The sequence below is a fragment of the Perca fluviatilis genome, chromosome 20, assembly GCF_010015445.1.
Source record: "Perca fluviatilis chromosome 20, GENO_Pfluv_1.0, whole genome shotgun sequence".
NCBI classification, from domain to species: Eukaryota; Metazoa; Chordata; class Actinopteri; order Perciformes; family Percidae; genus Perca; species Perca fluviatilis.
In genome coordinates, this window is record NC_053131.1 from 34,557,810 (window position 1) to 34,585,275 (window position 27,466).

General features: G+C 41.9%; 1 protein-coding gene and 1 long non-coding RNA gene across 2 annotated transcripts in view; one reads left to right on the forward strand and one right to left on the reverse strand.

Moving 5' to 3' along the window:
- Positions 1-7,273: 7,273 nt before the first annotated feature.
- Positions 7,274-9,374, reverse strand: LOC120549214. The gene is made up of 2 exons (XR_005637352.1): positions 8,890-9,374; positions 7,274-8,118 (listed from the first exon to the last, which is right to left on the reverse strand). It is a non-coding gene; the product is annotated as an uncharacterized LOC120549214 (long non-coding RNA).
- A 1,775-nt stretch (positions 9,375-11,149) lies between these two features.
- The window catches only part of mgaa (MAX dimerization protein MGA a), a 37,646-nt gene continuing 21,329 nt past the window's right edge, over positions 11,150-27,466 (forward strand). The window contains exons 1-3 of the mRNA XM_039785459.1: positions 11,150-11,266; positions 19,449-20,622; positions 22,848-24,669. Coding sequence (XP_039641393.1) covers positions 19,523-20,622; positions 22,848-24,669 — 2,922 coding nt within the window. The 5' untranslated portion in view covers positions 11,150-11,266; positions 19,449-19,522. The remainder of the gene's footprint in view (positions 11,267-19,448; positions 20,623-22,847; positions 24,670-27,466) is intronic.

Below are 27,466 nucleotides of genomic sequence, written 5' to 3' on the forward strand. Positions count from 1 at the left end.
CCTTGCTCCTAACTAGCTTTTTTTTCAACTTTTTTGTCGCCTTCATCTACATTTTTTCACACTTCTAGGTTTTTGTTGCTGTGTTTTAATCCAGACACTCCTACATGTTCCTCTCAGTCCTGTTGGATATAAAAGAGATTCTCAGAGACCCAACGCTGTAAACTGGAACCATCTGAGATTGTACGAGAGCTTTTGTTTGGTCCCTCGCCAAACTTTCGGCTAACTTTGGAGCGTTATTTATCTTAGATATCTTTAGATGATACCAACGTCTTCAGGAGACTCTTAAAACATACAAACTCATTTTAGTTAACGGGCCAAATGCCCCTAATTTAAACTCAAGTGGGCCGGACCAATAAACCGCTCCAGAAACATCAGAAACTTTATCTGCCGGTTCCTCGTCAGCTTGATGTTGCTTCTGCTACGACCGCGTTTCTCAGGCCGCCGTAGGACAAATATTCATGTTACGGACAGTGTAATCTATTAAACGTGACGATTTACCTTCACGCTACACCGCCTTCCTTCACGCTTTACACCTTCACGCACACTTTCGCAGCTGACACGCTACGCTACACACACACTACCTTCATGCGTTCGCTGTGACCATACGCTTTTCACATTCACGCTACACTGTGACCTATTATGCTACACCTTTCGCTACACATTCCTCTACATCGCTTCCCTTTCACAGCTACAGTTCACGTTCTCCCCTTCATTACCTGCTTACCTTCCTTGACACACTCTTTCCTTTTCGCCACTCTTACACCTTTCTTTTTCACTACCTGCTCTACCTCACACCCTTTCACGCTGTGATACGCTACCTTACCATTTACGCACTGCTACACTATCACACTTCTACCTACTACCCGTTGTTCACACACTATGTAGTACACCTTCATTCACTTCTTTCATCCATATGTCATTAGTACGCTTTCCACTACTATTTCATTTTTATCACCTCTGCTGTCCTATCCTTTTCCCACACCGCTACTTTATACTTCATTCTTCACCACTCTACGTAATAACCCTTTCTGCACCCTACCCTACGTAGCTTCACACCCTATTTCATTTCTTTAATTTATACCCACTATGATTATATTAATACATCTACTATTTATTTTTTTCCATTTCTTTCTTTGTATCTTCATTTCATCACTCACTTGTTGATGACCTCCTTCTCTTCATTATTGCTTTCGCTCTTTTCGTGCATCCTTCAGCAGCGTATATTTGGCTGTGACACATTACACTACACACATTATGCTACGCACACTACGCTGTGACACATTACACTACACACATTATGCTACGCACACTACGCTACACACACTACGCTACACACACTACGCTACACACGCTACGCTACACACACTACGCTGTGAAACATTACACACTACACATTACGCTGTGACACGCTACGCTGTGACACGCTACGCTGTGACATGCTACGCTGTGACATGCTACGCTACACACACTCCGCTGAAAGAGGAGAAGAGTCTCTCGCTGTGCAGCGTTAGTTCAGTGTGCTGTCCCGTTACTGGCCCCCGTAGAGAGGGGCGATAATCGGAGATTAAAGTCGTAAATGTTTGGACAAAGATCTCAGATTCACCCTCTGACGCCACGTTACACAACTACTCAAAGAGCCATATTACAAAGTTCCATATTAGACATTTATTCACTATTTTATTCATATATCACGCTGCTTTTGTGAACCCAAAGAACTGATTTTCAAGCATGAAAAGAATTGAGTGTAGGAATGTTTTCACAAGAGATTTGAGAAATATTTCTGCTTTAGGGCCAGGTTATCTCTTTAGACGTTGGGCGACCCGATACAGAGCTGAGCTAGTTCTGAACATTTTGATATGAGATACACAGGGGTCAGTTATATGCAAATACAGACTGATGTCACGAAGTGGCGTATGTATGACACGCCAGTTCGTACGCCATTATTGGCGTGTTATCAAGACGCATACTCGCTTTCTAGCGTGTTTATCAACGCCGTTTGGCCTCCATTGACCTCCATTACCTTCAGATTGTCAATTCACGCGCGTAGTATGACCAGTGGTGGGAAAGTTCCCTTTCTACATGAACTAGTTCAAAGTTCAGTTCACACATTTTAAAATGAACTAGTTCAGTTCATAGTTCGTACTTCAACATGTTGAACTAAGTTCCCAGTTCCAAAAATGAACTTATTTCATAGTTATTTTCCTCCATATGGTGCTTCAGTTCAACGAGCCGTTTCAGGTTTGCTGTGGATGTGTGTGTGTGTGTGTGTGTGTGGTTTGCTGTGGATGTGTGTGTGTGTGTTTGGTTTCGTTGATGTGTGTGTGTGGTGTTTGTGTGTGTGTGTTGTTGTTTGTGTGTTGTGTGTGTGTGTGTGTGTGTTGTGTGTGTGTGTATGTATTGTTTTGTATGTATGTCTGTGTGTGTGTTGTGTGTGTGTGTGTGGTTGTGTTGTGTGGTGTGTGTGTGTGTGTGTGTGTGTTTGTTGTGTTGTTTGTGTGTGTGTGTTGTTGTGTTTGTGTGTGTGTGTGTCGTGTGTGTATGTGTGTGTGTGGTTTTTGTGTGTATGTGTGTGTGTGTGTGGTTTGTGTGTTGTGTGTTGGGTTTTTGTTTGTGTGTGTGTGGTTTGCTGTGGATGTGTGTGTGTGTGTGTGTTTGCTGTGTGTGTGTGTGTGTGGTTTTGCTGTGGATGTGTGTGTGTGGTTTGTGTGGATGTTGTGTGTGTGTTGTGTGTGTGGTTTGCTGTGTGTGTGTGTGTGTGTGTGTTTTGCTGTGTATGTGTGTGTGTGTGTGTGTGTGTGGTTTGCTGTGGATGTGTGTGTGTGTGTGTGTGTGTGTTGTGGTTTTGTGTGTGTGTGTGTGTTGTGTTTGCTGTGGATGTGTGTGTGTTTTTGGTTTGCTGTGGTGTGTGTGTGTTGTTGTGTGTTGTTGTGTGTGTGTTGTGGTTTGCTGTGTGTGTGTTTGTGTGTGTGTGTGTGTGGTTTTCTGTGGATGTGTGTGTGTGTGTGTGGTTTGCTGTGTGTGTGTGTGTGTGTGTGTGTGTGTTGTGTGTGTGTGTGTGTGTGTGTGTGTGTGTGTGGTTTGCTGTGGTGTGTGTGTGTGTGTGTGTGTGTTTGTGTGTGTGTGTGTGTGTGTGTGTGTGTGGATGATGTTGTGTGTGTTTTTGTGTGTGTGTGTGGGTGTGTCTGTGTGGTTTGGTGTGTGTATGTGTGTGTGTGTGACGTGTGTGTTTGTGTTGTGTTTGTTTTGTGGTGTGGTGGAGTGCCTCCACGCTGCTTTCTGTGGTTAATGACCCGTGTGACAGTACACTAACGCGGGGCGTTGCCAGATTGGGGGTTTTTCCCGCTACATATGAAGGCCTGTTTACGGTGTGTTTTAGCCCTGGTTTTGGCCTGGAAGGCTCTACAGAAATCTGTAAATCCGCTGTATACGGCGCTCAAAATGTGTACAGATAACACGCCATTTGGCTTTAGAAAGTGGGCGTGTATGTTTACGCCAAGTCATGATGTCATGTTGGCAAATACCTTAAAAAGGTTAAATTAAGAAGATGTCTAAAAGTACCCTCTGAGATTAAAGTAGTACATTTAGTCTTTTCTGCAATTTTCACACTTGACGCCTGATTGGACCCTTTTGTCGCAGCCGGTTCTGGCCACGAAATTACGAATACCACTAATGGCCACGCCAAGCCCCGCCCTACGAAGCAGCTCGATTGGTTGGGGTCAGGCATTTGGCCTGGAGTGGTTAAGGTTAGGACAGCCGATTGGTCAGGGGACAGGACCTGAACCAATGGGGTCACGTTACCTTGCGTTCTCATGGACGCCTGGCCAATAGTAGCTGTTGAAGGGCGGGACTTGGCGTGGCCATAGTGGGATTCGTAATATCGCCTTCTGGCCCACGGGCCATACATTTGACCCCCCTCCCCCGCCTGAGATCGTCTAGTTCCAGCTGATACCAACATCTTCAGACTTCAGCTTGATATCGGAGACTCTAAACAGTGAATGGATATCGGATCATTCAAACGGATGTCGGTTTGACTCGGAAACTCAGTTTTCTTTTTTTTTTAACAGGGCCCTGAATGGAACGCCATCGTCACCTGAAACATAACACAGAAGAGACAGACACAATATGAATATGAATACATTATTATATACATTACAGACAACAAGACACAGTGGATTCACACAGGGCTGGTTTCCTGACATACTGCAAACAACGTCAGACAAATACTCTGTGTACTTTAGGTACAAATACTCTCTGTACTTTAGGTTGTATTGTATCTGGAGGTTCATCTTTATACCTTATATTCCAAGATGCATCTTGCACACTACTTTGCAGTATTACTTTCTGCTCCTTACATCCCACTTCATGTGTACTTGTCCTGATATTATGTCTTATTTGTATATTTGTATTTTTGTATATTATGTTATGTGCCTGTATGTATATGGTTGTCTCTATTGTACAGTATATGTGTTTATATTACTATTTGTCTACTGAATGTTGACTACTACGTGTCTACTTGTTGAGTTAACACCTACCCAAGTCTAATTCCTTGTGTATGTAAGTATACTTTATACCTTATATCTTGCACCTTATTTACAATCAATAACCTACTTATCTATTCACTATGTTTGAGTTTTACTTTCAGTGTTTCCTTTATGTTGATTTGACCGTGGCGGCCCCCCCACGGTATCAGAAACAGGGCTGCATTGTTAGGTTGCATTCTAGGTGCATTATTTACACGCTGAAGTAGTGACACTACATTAAGATAATGTAATTAATAGAAAAATAAAATGGGTTTTTTGGTTTAAGATAATGTAGTTTTTTATATTTTTTTTTTTTTTTATATAAAATAAGTTTTTTTTTGTTTTAAAATAATGTAATTAATAGTGGGTTTATTGGTATTAAGATATGTAATAGTGGGTTTATTGGTATTAAGATAATGTAATTAATAGTGGGTTTATTGGTATTAAGATAATGTAATTAATAGTGGGTTTATTGTTATTTGCTACAGAATGCTTAGCCTAAATGTCAAGATCAAAGTTGGCCTATATAGTAACTCAACAAATACAGTTCAATCACAACTGAGAATATGCCTCATTGTGTGTGTGAATAGAGGTGATAAATATATTAGTTTGTGTTGCAGCAAAGTGTCAGCTCTGTTTCGTGGTAAAAAAGAAATCCTAAAGGAAACCCTGCCTTTCCTCTTTATCTGTTATTGTATTTTAATATATCTGGCTGCTGTGGCGAGTTTAAATACTGGCATATAAAAGGTCTGCTCTGGGAGTTATAGGTCAGTAATAGTACAGAAGTATTGTCCCTAAAATGCACTCAAAGTACAAAAAGTAAAAGTGTTGTTTCTCATTTTAAAGATGGATCAATACTGATGCACATTACTGCAGTACTTGGTTAAAGTACAGCTGATATTTAGAAGTTTAATCTGCAACAAAACGCACAATCTTTCCAGATGTTTGGTTCTTAAAATCTACAAAAGTAAAAAGTCTACAAAGTAACTTAATAACTGACGTTATCCGATCAGAAAGGGAGCAGAGAGTTGAATATGTCTCTGAAATGTGTAGTAGAAGTATAAAGTAGCACAGGTTTACTCATGTACTTCCAAACTGTACTAGAGTAAACGTTACATGTGTATAAATACCTAGATCTGAAGCCTGTCAGACTAGGAGTGTACTTTCTGCACATTCAGCCTCTTTTTACGTCCTGCTGAACAGCGAGGCCTCCTGCACACTGGCTGCGTGGCGTCAGCGTTTCTATTTGGGCTAACAGGTTAGAGCGTGCACGCTGCCTGGGTCACATGCACGTCTCACGAAAATGTGTGCATGCTAGAAATACAACCAACGCCTATTTTTCACGCGACACACAAGCAAACAGAATAGGAAAAGATGTTATATTTATTGTTTTTCTTATAATACACTGCATATATCTATATTATTCTTACTACTATTATAATGGCACTGCTACTACATTGCACATATCTGTACATGTATTTCATACATTGTTCATATTACATAGTCATTCTGCTCTTGTAACACTGCAATATATGTCTTGTCCAGCCTATGCTCCACCTGTCTATACTCTGTATATCATATTGCACTTTTCTGCTCTTTTTTGCACTTCTGGTTGAACGCAAACTGCATTTGGTTGTCTCTGTACTCGTTATCTGCACAATGACAAAGATGAATCTAATCTTCTAATCTAATTATATGTCATTTTGACACAAATACATTTAATAAATGACATGTTGATGTTTGAAAGTCTCGAGGTTTTGATATAAATGCAGATATATAAATGTAATTTGAAAAAAAAAAGAGAAAAGAATAATTATCGATTTTCAAATATGTCACCTGTCAATCCAGAAGGAAGTATTCTGGAGCCTATTCTGCTGTCAATACTGCCGACGTTGTCTCTGCTGTAATCAGATCAGAATATGTTTATGTTTATGGGAAACATCCATGTGTCAGACAAGGCTAGCAGCAGCAGCAGACACCTTTCTGGTGGGGTAAGACGTGGGTGGTGATGGCTCGGGTGGATATGACACATGCCTTTGGTGTGGGAGAGCCGGGTTCAATTCAACCAATGTGTCCCTGAGCAAGGCACTTCACCCCTAGTTGCTCCAGAGGTGTGCGAGCTCTGACATATGTAGCAACTGTAAGCAAAGGCGCCGATACCATGGGTGCACCGGAGCTCGAGCACCCATGGAAATCACTGAGCACCCACGTGTGCCAGACTGCCAGTAGGCTACATTCGCTTAAAGTTAAACATTAAACTTGGTGCTAAGTGGAGCGTCTGTCATAGTGTGGTTGGTTATGTCGCTGGCATTGATTCAGTTAATCTTCTCATCTCCAGTCCTCTCTGTATCTGTGAGAAGGGGCTCTGTCCTGAGTTAAAAGCCTGCTTTACGGCTAAATTACCGAGTTAATAGGTGTGTGTGATCGTTTCGGCCACTGTCCATTTCCTAAGGTTCTGAAATGTAAACAATTTTTGACTACTTTTTTTTTTTTTTTTTTTTAAAGGACGTGTGCCTGTGAGCACCCACGGAGGAAAACATAAATCGGCGCCTATGAGTGTAAGTCGCTTTGGATAAAAGCATCAGCTAAATGACATGTAATAATAATATAATTAAAAACGCCACGCAGGGGGATGCCTTCCCAAGGATACGGGAACCGCTTATGGAGCACTGACACTACCGTATCATAACATAATGTTTACCTAACATTCACAAGGGATCTGTGACCATGGACTGACTTCATTTGATTTGCTGTATTATTTTATCTTTCTTTTGTTCTCTTTATGTTACTAAAATGTAAAAAATTAATAAAAAGATAATTGGAAAAAAAGGAAACGCCACGCAGCCAGTGTGTAGCCGGCCTAACTGTATGTATATTTGTTTATGTCATTAATGTTTAACATGTTATGTATGCAACAATCACCAAGGCCAATTCCACGTTAGGGTAACTTACTGTAGCAACAAACAATGGACAATGGCTGTAACACTATCACTGCAAACCTCCAACAGTGACTGTTGATTTGTGTCTATCCTACAGTCTACTTTATTCTCTTATAATAACCATATTTAATGCTCTTTCTTTAAACTTTATCCTTGCTCTGCTAGAGTTTTTATATTACTGTTGTGCACTACCACAACACACTCTCATAGAGCACCTGACCTTTTATTCAGTATCTTTTCTTGTCTTTTATTGTCCATATTATTCATGTGGATTTCTTATTTTATCATCCTGTTTATGATCTATGTGTATGTTGTGTGTGATGTCTTTAAACTACTGGAACCTGTAATGTATCTCTCCATCTACTCATCCATCTATCCATCTATCTATCTATCTATCTATCTATCTATCTATCTATCTAAAACCTTTTCTGATGCAACTGTTTAACATCTTGACATGCAGGATGAATGAAAACTGGATATGTGTGTGTGTTTCTTCGTCGTCCTGTGCTGGTATTGTGGCTGGAGTTTCCTGTGCAGATTAACTGGGTCAGCACCACACGTCGTCCAAACAAAGAGCTCTTTCTCTTCAGGCACACGTGGAGCCGGAAACATCCTCAGCTCTCCCCGAAATCTCACCGAGCTACGGGGCTCGTCTGCTGCTACTCGGAAAGAATTCATAAGTAAATACACGTTTTATCTTCATCAAAAAACACCCTGAGGCTGATCTGTGATATACTTACACCTATACATAGCCATATTCTACTGCTCTTTATACTATTCATCCGGCACATACACTTATTCTCACTACTCTTATAATGGTACTGTTACCACACTGCACATAGCTGTCTATATGGTTCATACTAAATATCCATATATATTCTGTTTTTCTTATAATACACTGCATATATCTACATTATTCTTACTACTTTTATGTCACTGCTACTACATTGCACATATCTGTACATGTTCATATTACATAGTCATGTATTCTGCTCTTATAAAGATAATTGCCAATACACACTGCACATATTTATATTTAATTTATATTACTCTAAACCACCAACTGTATACTACTGTCTACACCACTATATTTCTTGTCCTGTCTATACTTTGTATATCATATTGCACTTTTCTGCTCTTTTTGCACTTCTGGTTGGACGCAGACTGCATTTAGTTGTTTTTGGACTTGTATACTCTGCACAATGACAAAGTTTAATCTAATCTACAATACACATAACCCTCTGCAGAACAAGTTATCTATTAAGATCTTCTGTCGCCACTGGGAGCGAATTTATAAGCAAATGTGTGATTGTGCTCATAGATAAAATAGGCCTATATTAGGCTATATAAAATAAATAACCTAATATGTATGTGTATGTATATATATATATATATAATATAATATACTATATATGCTAACACACACAAACCTCTGCAGGACGATCCATTAAAAGCGTCTTTGTTGGCTCTGTAGTGTTGATCTAAACAGCATAATGCCAGCAGACAGTTACCTGGCTAACTGTTCTCTGCAGCCCGTTAGCCTGGGAGCTAACTGCGGGCCCATTTAAGAGCATTTTCCCCCCACAGCGCATGCGCAGTATTCCGCGACAGTCTAGAAGAAAAATCAAAACAAAGCGGAGACGGTTTAACGTCCTCTACGGTTCAATTCTTTCACGTTTTTCCTAACAGTTACACGGAAATGATCCCGGAAAAGGCTGCTGGTATTAAATACAAATGTCGCCGATGGGGGGGGGGGTACGAGATTTTGGGCGAAGTAAAGTCGGTAACTAAGTATTTTTAACGTTATCAGTCTGTGGAAGCTGATTTCTACCCGGCCAACGGTTAGTTTGGCTGCCGTTAGGCACCAAACCAGCTATTAAATTCATAGGTGGAGATTTCGGGGGATGCAGGAAATATGCCCCCATATTTAGAACCTGTAGATTTGCCACCCCACGAAAGACAACGCACTCCCCAAAAGAAGTAAACCGAACATTTAGGGAGCTCAAAACCTGTATATATATCCTTCTTACCTGTAAATATGTTTTCCCAACGCTTTCAGACCCCCCTACAGTGGATCATACCATCTCTCTTTCTCTCTCACTGGGAATCAAGCAAGCTACCTTTGAGGGCAGTAGGAAATGTCGAGATGTATAAAACCATCTAACGGAAAACGGTAACTATGTTGATTTGTGCTGCATAAAAAATCCCCAGAATGGAGGAAATTAAATGTTTTTCAAGTCCCCCCCCCCAGGTTATAATGTGTGAAACAAAGCCTCAACCATTCCTTAAATGCATTTGTAACGTTATGTAACTACAACCAGCAGCCCCATCATGGCCGAAGCCCCCTTTTGTTTGTTACAGGCTGAGGTTGGTGTGTTTCCGACCATAACACCATCGATAAAACACATTTAAACGGATCTCTTTCCCCTCGTTGGGTGCATGGATGAGTCTATATATAGAGCAGCAATAACACCGACATTAACGGCTTCTTCTCGGGCTTCTTCTAGCTCGGTGAGGACAACATGGATTCTGAAATGTGGCCGAACACGAGCAGAGAAAACACGGCATCATCCTGTCTCACGAGCCTTTAAGGGAAAACAGTTTTAAACACATGTGAGTGTACATTTCGGGGGAAACGCCACCATAATAATAACAATAATCATAATAATAACATATCTTAAGAATGAGACCCTAAGCTTTGGCTCAATGAGAATATACCTGTATAAATAAAAAAAATAAGACAAGTAAATGAAGCGACACGATTCCACAACACGCCACAATCAATTACAGCCCATAATAACCAAACAAAGAAGGGAAGCCAAGGCGGTGAAATGAAGATGAAGTGACACGAACCAAAGTTAACCATTTCTTCACCATTTTGGGTTACACTGTTAACAGGCTTATCCCGTCTTAAAACTCTCCCATTAGCTCCACGTATGATGCGTTTACTGGTTTCCTTTGACCATACAGATCCAGTTGTTGTCCATTTTACTCCGTTCAACATCCAGTTATATCCCAGCAGTGGTGTAGTCTATGGGATAGCAGTATGCAGTATACACACTAAAGAAAGCTCCAGATGCCCAATGACACGCAACATACGTTGCATTATATTTTTGATAGATTTTGAATTGTCAGCTGTTATTTTCTTCTTTGCATCTAGGCTAAATAAAAGCTATTTCCACCGCAAATTGGTGCATAAAAACGTATCCAAATGCAACAACAATGAAGTTGCTGACGCTCAAATTATATATATATATATATATATATATATATATATATATATATATATATATATATATATATATATATATACACAGTGCAGTATACCCACTACAATGCATTAGACTACACCACTGTGTCTAACCTATAACAGTAATGGCGTCTGATCCTCAGCGTCCATGCGGGTTTTTTAATACTCCGACAAAAAGTCCAGTAGGTAGAGATTTTAAAAAACTACAAAAACAGAAGACACAGTCCCGCTGTTTCAGAGCTCTTCTCCCGCAGATAACGGACCGGTAGATCCTCCCCGGTTGTCGGTTGCTTTGCTTAGAGGGGAAAAAGCCACCGGGACCAGTTAGATTTTGAACCAGGTGGCCTGCAGCAAGATGGCGTCGGAGGCTGCGCAGTAAGGGGAAGACGTGGATGGGGCGATGACGTTTCAGTGCAACAAGGACACCGCATGTTCCCCCATTCAGTTAGAAACAGCTCCACGATGCCGAGGGGGTTTGTTACGGCGGAAAACAGACGGTAACGCTGCGGATTAATGTTACACCGTCGAAATACTTGATGTTTTCGACCACGCAGAAGGTAAATCCGTGTGCCGGGATTGGAGCACATGGCCGCAATGGGTCCGTACACACCGACCGTTAGGGTGTACTGGTAACTGGGCAGCCATTACTGGGCTCAGCATCGGGCCTGCTGCTGCTAGCTAGCCACACTCTCTGTTGGGACTATTTCTTCTGTCTAATGCATCCAAAGTTAGACAGACGAAACAGATTTAGAAAGGGTTGTTATAGCCTAAATGTTACAACAACAGGTTTCAGCTTCACTTAGCTGTAGCTAAGTTTAAATGTAGCAGGTAATATGGCAACGCATAGATTCAGTTTAAAGGGGCGCTTTGCAGTTTTGGCAATTTCTTCTCTGTTTTCTGGCTTTTTGCTTGCAGGTTTCTCTATAGAGCCCCCCCCTACAGCTTCAGAATAGATATTTGGCAGCTCCGATGTTTACTTGTGTTTGACTCCTCTCTCGGTCAGTCTGCCGTTTCCTCTTCCTCTGTTCTTCCGACGATGCTTTCCGAGCTTTCTGCTTCTTTTTAGCCGGCTCAGCCATGACGATAGTGTAAAAAACTCCATCACTACCTTGTTCTTATAGCTAGCCGGTTCCTGAATGGCCGTATGTGTGCAGTGCCGTGAAGCAGTTGGTTACATCGCGAGACCTGATACCACGCCATACTTCTTGGTGGCTCGCTGGCCCAAAGTTGCAAGGCTGGTTTTTCAGCTCACAGGCGCTAGGGGGGAGCGAGACGACCAGCATTAAACCGGAAAAAAGTCATATAACCATTCCAATGACTCCGAAGCTGTTCAGTTATGGTAAATTAAGCTAAAAAAAAACCCAGCATAGTTCCCCTTTAAGCATGTGTTATTGTATAAGTAATAGACTAAAATAATAGAAAAGACTTTGGTAATAATAAAGTCAACGTGTAGCAATGGTAGCTGATGTCGCTAGATGCTAAACAGACTCCCATTGGACTGGTTTTGGAATGGTTTAGTGTGTTTTGGCGATAATGTAGTTTTCACCTTTGGGAATTTAATCACTGCTGCTGTTTAGAGAATAAATAGGAAATGAACAGTATGCATTTTTACAATTGGAAAGGACATGGTGAGTGTTGAACCGCTGGAATATAGCACTGGGCACGTAGCGAGATTTAGTTTCCCCCAGAAACTAATGGAAGAAAGACTACAGTAATTAAAGTGGCGCTATGCAGTTTTGGCAATTTCTTCACTGTTTTCTCGCTTCTTGCTCGCAGGTTTCTGTATAGAGCTCCCCCTACAGCTTCAGAATAGATATTTGACAACACTGTCGTAAAAAACTGGTTGGCGACTCTCCCCCCCCCCTCTCCCATCTTCTCCCTCTGGTCATGTGCATTTGTTTTCAAAGAAGCCGGTGAACGCACGGCCGCCATGTCCACTGAGGTAGACCGCTAGTAAGCTAGCTAGTGAGCCCGTACCAGACAGCGATCATAATAACAACCTTTACAGACAATAGCAAACATCCTGAGCTCACAATAACAAGAAATGCAAAGATTAAACTGAGTTTATCCCAAAGATACTTACAAGTGCAACAGCAAGAACGCCAGGTCGGCATCAGATCTAGGGCTGTGCTCGACTGAAGAACTTCTTAGTCGACTAACACTCATTCAGTCGTATCGACTAATCGATTAGTTGATTTAATCGACAGATCTGTAAATCTGAGTTTCTCTGCAAAGAGTCGTGTTAAAGCACCACTTTAATTCTTGTGTTTACCAGAGATGAGCTCGTACGTTTCTTGGTAATAAGTCATTCGGCATGAAAACTGCATCAGACATGACTAATGGAGTAAAGAGATCTAAGTTGACTAAGACTAAAACGACCGATTAGTCGACTAAGACCCTGTTTACACGTACGTGGTTATTTTTTTACAAACGGAGACATTTCCCTTCGTTTACACGCAAACAGAGAATTCTCCTCTGAAAACGAGTCTTTCTAAAAACTCCGGCCAGAGTGGAGATTTTTGAAATCTTCGTTTGCAAGTAAACTGAGACAAACGGAGGTTTAGGCAGCCGAGAGAGAGAGAGAGGAAGTGATTGGTTGCTGTTGTTGCTATTGTCTGGATTCTGATTGGCTAACGTGGGCTTGAGCTTCTCGTTACACCGCCACCTACAGGTCTGGCGTGGTCTTGACTGCATTGACGGCATATATACACGGGTACGTGTAAACTGACAGCTGTGCACGATGTTATTTTTGAAAACGGAGAGGTTGAAATGTCCGTTTATTAAAATAGCCGGCCACGTGGAAACGTAGCATCAGGGGGAGCAGCCCTAATCGGATCTGCAGGCTTCCTTTTGTCTCAGTTCTCGCCATTTTGAAAACGCAACTCCGATGTTTACTCGTGTTTGACTCCTCTCTCGGTCAGTCTGCCGTTTCCTCTTCCTCTGTTCCTCCAACAATGCTTTCCGAGCTTTCTGCTTCTTTTTAGCCGGCTCAGCCATGACGATAGTGTGAAAAACTCCATCACTACCTTGTTCTTGTAGCTAGCCGGTTCCTGAATGGCCGTATGTGTGCAGTGCCGTGAAGCAGTTCGTTTCATGGCGAGACCTGATACCACGCCATACTTCCTGGCGCTGTAGTTGCAAGGGTAGTGGTGGGAATCACCAGAGGCCTCACGATACGATATCATCCCGATACTTATGTCACGATACGATTTTATTGCGATTTTAAACATATTGCAATATTCTGCGATAAATTGCAATGTATTTACCTTTTTTTCCAACTGTGAAATATTTCCCAATTTCAAATGATGTCCTCAAAAGGAAACTTTGTCAACAAATGTTTTATCTAAAAAGTTGCATTTCTCAGTTTGTTCATCTCACTTCAATTTTATTGCTGCAAAATCAGATTATCAAGCAGACAGACCAACACATATATAATAATAGATCCATACTTGGCGTCTGTGTATCGATACAGTATTGCCATGAAAAATATCGCGATACTATGCTGTATCGATTCCCCCCCCCCCCCTACTCACAGGCGCTAGGGGGGAGCGAGACGACCACCATTCAACCCGAAAAAAGGTCCTATAACCATTCCAATGACTCCGAAGCTGTTCAGTTAAGGTGAATTAAGCTAAAAAAAAACTGCATAGTTCCCCTTTTAAAGTGTGTGTGTTCATGGACACCCAGTCGGCTCATTGGTGTGTTTTTAAAGGGCGCGTCCATTGATTTTTAAATCATCCTGTAGCTTTAAAGTAGTGTTCTTTATTTCTTCGATCGAGATATTCATATTTTGGTCTAAGTATGTATGTTTTAGTGTCAACATGCTGTTTTCTCCAAGCCCTGCTAAAGGTTTTTCGCCATGTGACCTGATGTAGGTTGCTTCATATAACGTCATCCATAGTCGGTGTATTACCATAGATGGCAGTCGGCACGCGCCAAGTTTGGAGAAGCAGACAGGAGGCAATATTTCCTTTAATATTTCCAATATTAGCTTACCATGGTATTCTTACCCTAACCAATCTCACTCCTCATGCCTAAACCTAACCAATCCAACCAACGATGGCAACAAGTACTAGCTAATCGGACACAGGGTAGGCTGGGTCATGCCTTCGCCATCCTACCAAACACAAATTTGGGATACTTTTACTTGAAGGTATCTACATAAGAGTGACATGACACTGTCATGAACACATGAACCCTAACCATAACTTGTCATGACAAAAACCGAATGACACTTACTAAAAGAAGCGTTATGTCAAACATTTATGACTTGTTAATAATGTTTATGACATGTTCATGACAGTGTCATGTCACTCTTATGTAGATACCTTCAAGTAGGGCTGGGCGATATGGAGGAAATCAAATATCACGATATATTTTTGACCACAACGATATTGTAGTGTTGACTATCGGTGCTTTCACAAAATATTTACACAATGAGAGTTTAGATCAATAATCACCAGTAATGTGGATATAATGAGTAAGAGGGTAAAGGTGAATAATAGAACAGCTACAACAGTCTAGTAAGTTCATAAAATTACATCACTTTACTGTAATGCAGCCTTTAAAACCAGGAAAATACACTTATGTCATATCACGATATCCAAAATCTAAGACGATATCTAGTCTCATATCACGATATCGATATAATATCCATATATTGCCCATCTCTACCTTCAAGTAAAGTGTAACCCAAATTTGCAGGCAAGAATATCGTTACCGCTGCGAAAGCGAAGCAGAAGCCACGTCACTACTCAACAACTAACTGACCAACGGTGGCAGCGGTAGAGCAGCATGGCCTGTGTTCTGCGAGGTAAAATTATGGTAAAATGACCAAGAAGAAGTCTGGTGGCATTGAAGAGAGAGATATGTACTGCTGTGGACGCAGTGTTTCCATTAGGATTTTTTGCCAAATGTTTTACGTATGAAATAGGGGTGGGAATCACCAGGGGCCTCACGATACGATATCACAATGTTTATGTCACGATACGATATTATTGAGATTTCAAGGATATTGCAGTATTCTGCGATATATTGCAATGTATTACCTTTTTTCCAACTTCAAATTTTCCCCAATTTCAAATGATGTCCCCAAAAGGAAACTTTGTCAACATCTGTTTTATCTTTGTTCATCTCACTTCAGTTGTATTGCTGCAAAATCAGATTATCAAGCAGACAGACTGACCAACACATATATGATAAAAGATCAATACTTGGCGTCTGTGTATCGTAGGGCTGTGCTCGATTAAAGAAATTCTTGGTTGACTAACGCTGATTCAATCATATCGACTAATCTATTAGTTGATTTAATCGACAGATCTGTAAATCTGAGTTTCTCCACTAAGAGTCATGTTAAAAGCACCACTTTAATTCTTGTGTTTACCAGAGATGAGCTCGTACGTTTCTTGGAAATAAGTCATTCAGCATGAAAACAGCATCAGACATGACTAATGGAGTAAAGAAATCTAAATTAACTAAGACCAAAACGACCGATTAGTCGACTAATCGACTAAGAGGGAGCAGCCCTAGTGTATCGATACGGTATTGCCACAGAAAATATTAACCCTAACCCTAACCCTAATATCTGTAGACTATTTCCAATTTATTCGCAGATTCCAAACCAAAACAGGTCAGAAGTGTTTCCAAATGTCTCCGATTTAGGGGCTTGGAAACGCCAGAGCAGGGGGAATGACTGAAAACATGTCTTATATTTTAGATTCTTCAAAGTAGCCACCCTTTGCTTTTTTTATTAATAAGGGAAAAACTTCCACTAATGAACCCTGACAAAGCACACCTGTGAAGGTAAAACCATTTCAGGTGACCTGAAGCTCATTGAGAGAACACCAAGGGTTTGCAGAGTTATCAAAAAAAGCAAAGGGTGGCTACTTTGAAGAATCTAAAATATAAGACATGTTTTCAGTTATTTCACACTTTTTTGTTAAGTACATAATTCCATATGTGTTCATTCATAGTTTTGATGCCTTCAGTGAAAATCTACAACGTAAATAGTCATGAAAACACATTGAATGAGAAGGTGTGTCCAAACTTTTGGCCTGTACTGTATTATCGATATATTGCCCAGCCCTACGTTGGGTCTTCATCAGCAGTAACTTAACACGAGTCCTATAAACACACAAGAGGTTTTGATAGTCTTTCTGACCTGGATGTGTGCTGGGATCAGGAGTAGTTTGGATGTGATCTGACCGACTGAGTTCTTGTCTCGATCCTGCCGGTAGCTAGCTCGGCCTGCTAGCTGCAAAGCGGTGTCCACGATGAGTGTGTTCAGCCAGGTTTTCGGTGATAATCATCACGCAGCAGTTCCGTGTGTAGTTGTTGGTTGCTATGCTGAGTTCCAGCTCATCCATTTTGTGTGCGATGGATCTAGCGTTGGTGAGCAGGAGGCTTGGCAGTGGAGGTCTGTGTGGTAGTTTTCTTAAGGTGCTGACGCACAGGGACGATTATCGGGATATGGGACGGTCTGGTTAGGTCGATGACTCGAGTCTGTTCGGTTTGTCCCGTGCCGTCGTCAGTCTGGGGGGGGGGGGGCTGTTGGCGTTCATTTTGGGCCGACCTGACACGTTCAGTCGGAGGCAGGGTGGTCGGGACTCACCAGGAAATGGGGAGCTGAATGAGGTGACTAGAGTCTCTCAGAATCTGACGAAAATCTTTTAAACTGACCTTTGTTGATCTGAAATGAAGACATTCAGCAACTGCACACACACACATATACACACACACAGATACACACACACAGACACACACACAGATACACACACACATACACAGACACACACACACACAGACACACACACAGCCTATTTCTCTCTTCAGATGTTTTCAGAAACATGTCTCGGTGAACTATTTTAGTCCGATATGAGATCAGATTCTGAACGAGACGCCATGACAGTCTGGCTTTGAATTTCCGGAGAAAACAAACCCATGTGACGCATTCGTCCAATCAGCTGCCGGTTTTCATTTCCTGGGCAACAATACAGAGTGGCGCCGCCTGCTGTTATAGAGATGTATTACGTCTCGTCTTGTCTTGTTGGTGTGCTCTGTGGCACTTTTTGGACCAGGGGTCACCAACACGGGGCCCGTGGGCACCAGGTGGCCCCCCAAGGACCACATGAGTAGTCCTCAGGCCTGTTCTAAAAATGAAAATTAAATATTGATATTATCGGTTTCCCACCTTGTTAAGTCATTGTTGATAATTATTGTGAGAAATCATTAACATGATCAGTGTCTTCACATAGATGAGCATCATTAATCATTAATAATCATATATAACTATCATTAATCATTAATAATCATATATAACTAAAGGCAAACTGAGCACATTTGTTATTTCAGAAGAGTGTATCAAACTGGTAGCCCTTCGTATGACTCGGTACCCAGAAAGTAGCTCTCAGTTTAGAAAAGGTTGGTGACCCCTGTTTTGGACCAACGTGGGGAGACTGATCATTTCGACTGGCTCACATTCGGTCGGCCGTCGGCCCTGTGTGTCCACACCTATAGCCGGGCTAGCAGGCCCGACCGGCATCCTCGCTTCTGCTTTCTCTCAACAACAACAATCCATGGAGCGCCCGGTCTGGCTATGTCCGAAGGAAGGCTCCCGTAACGGCTGTGTTGTGTCGTAGTCCTATATGGATTAGTTCAGTGTGGCTGTACTTGTCCGTAAGACTTTGACATTGCAACGTTATGTAAAAACACAAACGAAAAACATAAATGTACACCGACAGGAGAGCTAGGAGCCGCTGCACAATCGCGCTGTCGCTGCCCGATGTGAGTCGCGCATGCGTCACTTTGCGACAAGTAGCCTACAAGATGCTAACGGCTTTTTGAGCTAACGTTAGCAATCAAACAATCATAGATAGCTAAAACGTTTTTTAAACGATTTCCATCTTATGTTATTGTTTGTAAAGAGAAAAGTTTATTATTTTATGGATTTCACAAATTTCAGTAAGACACGTTATGCCGTAAACCGTTTAAATCGGAGCATGCGTAGCTCACATCGGGCAGTGACAGCGCGCCGCCATCTTTGTCGCCGCCATCTTTGTCGCCGATGATTCCCAACCAGGGGTACCCCAGGGGGTACGTAGAAAGATTGTGGAGCAGCAGAACTAATTTGAAACACGAGATGTTGCAACGGCGTTGATAAACACGCTAAAAAGTAGGGGTGGGAATCACCAGAGGCCTCACGATACAATATAATCACGATACTTGTGTCACGATACAATATTATTACGATTTTAAACATATTGCCATATTCTGTGATATAGTGCAATTTATTACCTTTTTCCCAATTTCAAATCATGTCCCCAAAAGGAAACTTTGTCAACATCCGTTTTATCTAAAAGATAAATTTCTCTGTTTGTTCATCTCACTTCAATTATATTTCTGCAAAATGTGATAGTCAAGCAGACAAACTGACCAACAGATATTTAATAATAGATCGATACTTGGCGTCTGTGTATCGATACAGTATTGCCACGGAAAATATTGCGATACTATGCTGTATCGATTTTTTCCCCACCCCTACTAAAAAGCGAGTATGCGTCTGGATAACACGCCAATACTGGCATACCAATTGGCGTGTCATACGTACGCCACTTCATGAGATCAGTCTGAACATGGCTATGGCCTCCTGTAGCTCTCTGTTGAAGAACTTTTTAAAGGTTATCTTTATCAGAAAAAGACCAGATGTCAAATTTAATGAAGTTTATCATTTCTGTTTTTCAGGATGCTTTCTTGAACCATCTACAGATGTATTATAAGCGGGATCCTCCTGCTCTTTAGATGTCTGGGACCCGTTCATGGCCTCTAAGAAGAAGAAGCAGAAAGGAATGGTGTTCCATCAGGAAGGGGCAACTACCCCGGGAGCGGCACCTGCCGCGGACCATCCACCTGCACGCTTCGTTGTTCCCAAACCGGGGAAGGCAAGCGAAGGAGGGATGGAGCAAAGCACCCGCGTAACCAATAAAGAGGCAGATATGATGGGTACACCCAAAATGTACCCATCAAAAGAACCCATCAGGACTTCTGATGGTCTTCCTACAGTGAAAGACCATCAGTCGGACAACCTGTCGCCTGATAGCATCCGCAATGGCATCAAAGTGACCCTGGACAACAATAGCATGTGGAACGAGTTTTTCCGATGCAAAACGGAGATGATTATGACTCAACAAGGCAGCAGGATGTTCCCCTCCTGCCGCTTTCGAATCTCCGGCTTGCAGCCATCAAGGAAGTACTCTTTGATCATGGACGTTCAACCGTTGGACAACAGTCGTTACAAGTGGACCGGCAAGAGCTGGCAAGTTGCTGGAAAGGCAGAGTGTCATGTTAAGAGTCAGCCATTCGCTCATCCAGATTCCCCATCAGCGGGTCAGCACTGGATGCAGAATCCAGTGTCCTTTTACAAACTGAAGCTCACAAACAACATTTCAGAACAAGAGGGGAACACCATCCTGCATCCGATGCACCGCTACTTGCCGCGACTGCATGTGGTCCAAACTGACAAAGCTGCTAAAGACATTAAGCTAAATGGTCCTAACATTGTCACATTCACTTTCCCTCAGACTGAGTTTATGGCAGTAAATGCTTACCAGAACTCACGGTTTTCTCAGCTTAAAGTCGACTACAACCCGTTTGCAAAAGGACTGAAGGAGGAAGGCTCCAGTTCGTTGGGCCTTCTAAAGCTGAAATTGAACTCTAGCAAAGACTCACACAAAGATGGAGGCACAACAAGCAACGAGCAGCATCCCGTGAAAAAGAGCTTGAAGTCTTTACTCGCCAACCATAAACCTAAAAGCTCAAAACCAGTGGATGCAAAGCCTTCGGGGTCCGGTGACGTCCAGAAAAAACCCACTACAAAAGAAGACCAGTCAGCTGCTAATGTCACTGGGGAAAGTTCGCGGTAAGGCTTCCACTTTGACAGTGAAGATGGCATGCTCTTCAAATTCTTTGTACCAAATGTTAAATTTGCAAGAGAGTATAAGAATGAAGGCCAGCTTTTAAGTAGGGGTGCATGATATATCGACTCAATATCGTTATTGCAATACCAGGTTGCACAATATTATATCAAAAGGGTTGCAATAAGTATGCAATATTTAGTTTATTTTGTGGAGCCCTGCGTCCTGTCTGTTGGCCGTGTGGCTTAGTTGTTTGATTTAGAGCTTGAAACGCTGTAATGATCATGTTCAACTGGCCAGTTACCGTGCCACGTGCACATGTTAGTGCACGTCAGCCCATGGGGCCACTACGTGACAAACCCTATGGAGCGTACCATGTGACGTGTGTGTGTGTGCATATTTCAACAGCGTGACAGTGTAAATGAAGAAATAGAGACAACAAAACAGAACGAATCGGAGAAGCAAAAGAAAAGTTGTGTCCTGTTCTCTTTATTTATATATTTTATACTGTCCAACCAGTAGAACATGTCCTGTTCTGTAGACATGGTCCTTATTTATATATTTTATACTGTCCAACCAGTAGAACATGTCCTGTTCTGTTAGACATGGTCCTTATTTATATATTTTATACTGTCCAACCAGTAGAACATGTCCTGTTCTGTTAGACATGGTCCTTATTTATATATTTTATGCTGTCCAACCAGTAGAACATGTCCTGTTCTGTAGACATGGTCCTTATTTATATATTTTATACTGTCCAACCAGTAGAACATGTCCTGTTCTGTTAGACATGGTCCTTATTTATATATTTTATGCTGTCCAACCAGTAGAACATGTCCTGTCCTGTAGACATGGTCCTTATTTATATATTTTATACTGTCCAACCAGTAGAACATGTCCTGTTCTGTAGACATGGTCCTTATTTATATATTTTATACTGTCCAACCAGTAGAACATGTCCTGTTCTGTAGACATGGTCCTTATTTATATATTTTATACTGTCCAACCAGTAGAACATGTCCTGTTCTGTAGACATGGTCCTTATTTATATATTCATGTTGGACCGGTCCAATAGGAGTCAGTTGAAATAAACCTTGTGTTGTAGTTGTTACGAATCTATTTTGATGCGTTTTCCCGTAACATTTGTAATTTTACATATGTTTAAAAATTGTATATCAATATCGCAATGTCACATTTTGTTAAATATTGTGCAACCCTACTTTTAAATGTCACTGTCCACATTTGAGAATACATTGATGTATTGTTTCATGGCTATGCACCTTGTAACCTGATGGTATTTTGTTAGCTACCCCACCACATCGCTTGTGCACCAAATGTGGCTACATGTATCTTAGACCTTTTTTACTCAGTCAATGCACAGATTTTTTGCTTTCACATAGGGTTGGATTAGTGTCCCATGGTTATCTTTGTATATCCTTACTAGAGGGTGACACAGGAATCAATTGTTGCTCCCATCCCATCCCGAGCCCACAAAAATACTTCTGTCATATCGCGATCACGTGAAATCATGTCCTGCAAAATCCAGAGAGAGAGACTCCTGAATCCTGTCCCGCTCCCGTTTGGTTCCCTATGTTATCAGACTCTGTTGCCCCCCTGTAGCATGTTCGGTTAATCGCGGTCAAATCACTCAGGTTGCCTCTGTAATTTAGGCCACACTATACATGCATTACCTGCAGGCCTAGGCCATTTCATTATGTACTTCCTAACGGAGCTCTTCTCACACTCGAAACACATTTATCGATTTAGGGTAGGTTAGAAGAATCGCTGCTTTCTGCATACCAAGTGGCCTAGGAATGCCTCGCAACCACACACCGCATTGCAGTGTCATTTTTTAATTTAATCTAATTTTGAGCTATCTGAGCTGTATACAGCGGCCAGCAGTCTCCAACGTCACATCATGACTTCGTGTAAACATTCACGCTACTTTCTAAGCCCAGTGGCATACTTACATTTACATTTGCCACTTCATGAGATCAGTCTGGGCGATTCGCAGCCTGTCGTGCCTTTAGTGTTAATGTCCTTATGTGTGAACGGGGGGTAGTAGCTAAGTGGCGACACCAACCGATGCATAAAGCTTTGCTGTAATTGTGGTGTTCCCTGTGAGTTTACCAGAAAGCATGTTATAGTTATACAGTATATCATGACACAAATGATGCTCAATAATACCAATGACACTAATGGGATGTTTATATTGTTTGATTTCCTTCAGCAGCAGTCCACGTCCAGCTCAGAAGTTATTTTCTGAACTTATTCGGGAGGCTCACGTTTCACTGCATAGATGCAACCTGGAGGAGTTGGGCATCAATAACAGCACCTCTCACAGGACTGAGCGGACCAACACTAAAACCACAGCTTTGAAAAGCAAAGATGTTCCCAAAAGGGACAGCATATCTGGCAAAACACAAAGCGAAACATCATCCGCAAAGAAAGTGGACACTGTTGTAACAAAGAGGAAAGTTAAGACGGATAAGGACCTTTTGAATTCATTGAACAGCAAAGACAATGTTAGGACAGATTGTTCTGAGGTCAATAATGTTGTTGCTGCTCCAGCCGTGGCCCAGAACTCCTCTGTGGACTCAGACCACAAAAGTAAGCCCGAAGCTCCATCAGAGGTCGAAGTAAAGCGGCATAAACGGCTGGCGCCTCTGCCTCTGCCAGCCCTGGCTCTTTTCTTGAAGCAGCATTCGACGAAATCTAAAATGGCCAAGAGCAAGCAGGACTCTCCTCCCGCCGAAGCTCCTGCGTGTCCACCTTCTGATCCCACCAGCAAAGCAACTAATTCCTCAAAGGACCTCACTGGAGATCTCACCCACCAGGCCTCCGGACATACTGATTCACATCTTCATCCAGATAAAACTGTTTTGAATGTTACTGGACACACAGTTGGAACTGCCCATAAGCCTTCTAGTCCTTCATGTCCAGATGTTGTTGTCTCTACAGACCCAAAGACACTAAGATCTGAAGATTTCGTGGCTTCTGTTTCGGTTGCTGAAAGCACAGGCCCAGAGCCGGCTGTACCACATGATACACAAGTGTTACCCAACTCAGATCTGCCATTTTGTACACAAAGTACATGTATATCCAACATTTCCTCAACTCTTGCTACCTCTTCTGTGTCTCCTGTATTGTCACCGCCCCTTGACACAGTGTTACCTGCCCCGAACTCGCCACAAACGCCAACCATCACCGAGTCATCCACACTACCTTCAGACTCGTCAACAATGAAGTCTGATTCTTTGCTACCTGACCCTGAGTGTTCTTCGTTTGGCTTTGAGCCTTTGTCACCTGCGAGCTCTCCAGAACCGTTACCTTCCCTGCCCATCTCGTTTTCTTTCGAACTTGACGCCACTACTTCCGAAACAACTCCAAAAGAAGTATGTCCCGAAGAGCTACAGCACAGTGAAGACTCTTCTGCATCTGTGTTCAAATGGCACACAGTGTTACCTCCGCCTGAGCCGTACATAGACACTTCGTTCACAACATTTCAGCCCACACCACAGACTCTTCCTTTAGCGTCTGTTACGTCTCCTTTGTTGCCTTCCCAGACTGAACCACAGACTCTTGACACCTCCACACCCATGCCTCCCTCTGATCCCGCTCCGTCATTTCAAGAAAACGAACAGTCGCTGCCCTTCCCTGCAGAACTGTCCCCCCTCGCGCTTCAGTTGCCGCTGTCTCCAACCTTTTCGTCATTAGGCGGAGACGGATTGTCACCTACGCCTTCACTCTCCGACCTCGTGCACTTTTTCTCCATCGATGACAACCTTGGGATGGAGGTGGAGTTTGCAAGCACAGAGCCATTGACTGTTCCCTTCCCACCTCTGACTACAGTAGAAGTGAATGCTCATGACCCTTCTCAGCAGGTGCAACCAATCCCAGCCAACAAACCCTGCAAACGCAAGAAAAAGTCCCGGCAGCGAAAGCTTGCTAAAATGGATATTAACCCAGAGATGGATGCCTCCCTCTACACTAAAATGCAGCCTAACCTGGAGGAAGTGGAGGAACAGTTATTTGTCTCATTCACATCAAAGGTAAAACTAAATAAAATATTATATTTATTATATATTGTTTTTTAGGGGTGGGAATCCCCAGAGGCCCCACTTACAATGTTAGATGTTTTTGTTAAACTTTGCCAAAGTTTCAAATAGGGATGCACTGAATCCAGATTTTTGGGGTTCGGCCAAATCCTGAACCCCCTGGTTGAGATGGTGCTGACTCCTCCTCCCATCCTCAGTCCATGAACCCAGTAAACACATGAATGAAGTAAACAGGGACTGTCCTTTCTTTACCGTACCTGAAGTTGCTGCATTCTGGCTGCTGTCTGGAGATTCCTTCGTACACAACTCGTATTTTTCCAGATGTTTCGTACCAGATGTTGTAACAGCGGCCATGTTGTGTATAGTTTAGGGTCCTCGCCACCACCAGACCAATCAGCATTGAACAGATTGAACATGTAGCTGGACTTGAACGGTCTTCTTTTGACTCAAAGTTCTTCCAAACAACAACTTTTTCTGCTCACCAGATCCATGTCCACTTTCTCACAGCCTGCTGCATTGAACGCTCCACCTACGTAAACACCTTCCCGTAATCAAAGGTGCCGTCATTATGTCGACCAGCGTAGTGCAAGCATTCGAAGGTTCGGCAGAAAGCCCAATATTCAGCTGAAGCTGAATCCTGGATTTGGTGCATCCCTGGTTTCAAATAATGAGGTCAACATATTTTAAAAGAAATCTCTGTGAGCCACAACCTCAGATTTCCCACCTTTCTGAACGCTCCGGTTTCAACAGTTCTTTCTAGCACTAAATTCTGGGCCCCGTAGAAAGGCATTCTCTATGGAGAGCCGAAGTCCCGCCCTTCTACTTCCGGTCCATGGGACCTTATCTTTCGAAAAAATATGAACGAGGGTCAATGGAGAGATAATAATTATTTTTTGATCCCATTTGAATTGAGCCATGGATTACAATTATGATGTTCGTCAATTTAAAACATTATTTTTCAACCGAAGAAAGTCTCAGTTTATTGTTAAACTGTTGAAGTATAAGACCGTGAAAATACGTAATTATAAAGACTACAAACTTCATGGATGACGTCTCGCTGAAGCTCCGATGTCTGTGTGTATCGTACCAGTGATGTAACGTTACTCTAATGAGCAGAGGATCTCGCTCGTTCTTTTGCTTCTCTGCTGAAAACACTTGACTGGATAAAACACAGCAGTTAAGATAATCGAATTGATTGGTCCATTTATATTATCAATAATTAATAAGAGTCTTCTATCTGGAATTGTTCCAACTTACTGTAAACATGCTATAGTGCATCCTCTACTGAAAAAAACAAACTTAGATAAGAGTGTAATGTGCAATTACAGACCAATCTCAAAGCTACCCTATCTAGCAAAGATTCTGGAAAAAACAGTCTTCATTCAACTTGAGTCCTTCCTTATTAACAATTCTATCGGTGAAGTTTTTCAGTCAGGGTTCAAAAAACAACACAGTACAGAATCTGCATTATTAAAAGTTTTTAACGACGTTTTTATGGTCACAGACAGTGGTGACGTGACCGTACTTCTGCTATTGGATCTTACAGCAGCGTTTGACACAATCGACCACAATATTTTAATTGCGCGCTTAGAAAAGTATGTAGGTATCCGAGGTAATGTCTTAGACTGGATTAAATCTTATTTTCAAAACAGAAGTTTTTCAGTGCAAATGGGAGAATATACGTCAAGCTCAGCATCTTTATCATGCGGTATTCCACAAGGATCTATTTTAGCACCAGTCTTTTTTTCCTTATATATGTTGCCTTTAGGTCAGATTATGAGTAAATATGATGTCTCCTTTCACTGCTATGCGGATGACACGCAGTTGTATCTTCCCTTACAACCAGCTGTCCCTGCTGCTGTTGAAAGGTTGACAGAGTGTTTTGGGGAGATTAAAAGATGGATGTCGGCAAACTTTTTATGTTTGAATGAGTCAAAAACTGAAATGATTTTATTCGGTCCTTCAGAGTCCGCAAATACATCTAAAATTGAATTGGGCACATTATCCCCCTATCTGATGAATCAAGTAAAAAACTTAGGTATAATCTGCGATAGTGCACTGAAATTTGATAAACCGATAAATCAAGTAGTCAAAATGAGTTTCTTCCAGTTAAGACTAATCGCTAAAATGAAGTCTTTTGTAACACGGAAGGATCTGGAAAAGATAGTGCATGCGTTTATTTTCACAAGACTGGACTACGGTAATGCATTGTATTATGGTGTTCATCAGAAAACCTTAAACAGACTGCAACTAGTGCAAAATGCGGCCGCAAGGCTACTGACAGGCACTCGGAAAAGTGAACATATCACTCCTGTATTAAAAAAACTACACTGGCTGCCGGTTTTCACAGGATTAACTTTAAGATACTCCTATTTTTTTTAAAGCACTGCATGGCACTGCTCCGACATATATAGCCGATCTAATCCAGGTGAATAAACCAAAAAGAGCACTTCGCTCGGAATCATTAAATCTCTTGGTAGTTCCGCGGACGTACAGAAAAATGAGAGGGGATCGCTCTTTTGCGGCTGCTGCTCCCAGAAGTGGAATAGTTTACCTCCCTATATTAGGGAATGTTCTTCTCTTATAGAATTTAAACGACATTTGAAGGCTTACTTTTTCACTCAGGCTTTTGATCATCTATGAGTGCTGTGTTAATGATGTGATAGGATTTTAGTAGTATTTATTAGTGGCAAGGTCCAGACTTTAATTGTCTTGGAGATTGTTTTATTTTATTTGTTGTACAGCACTGTGGTCAACTTTTGTTGTATTAATATGTGCTTTATAAATAAAT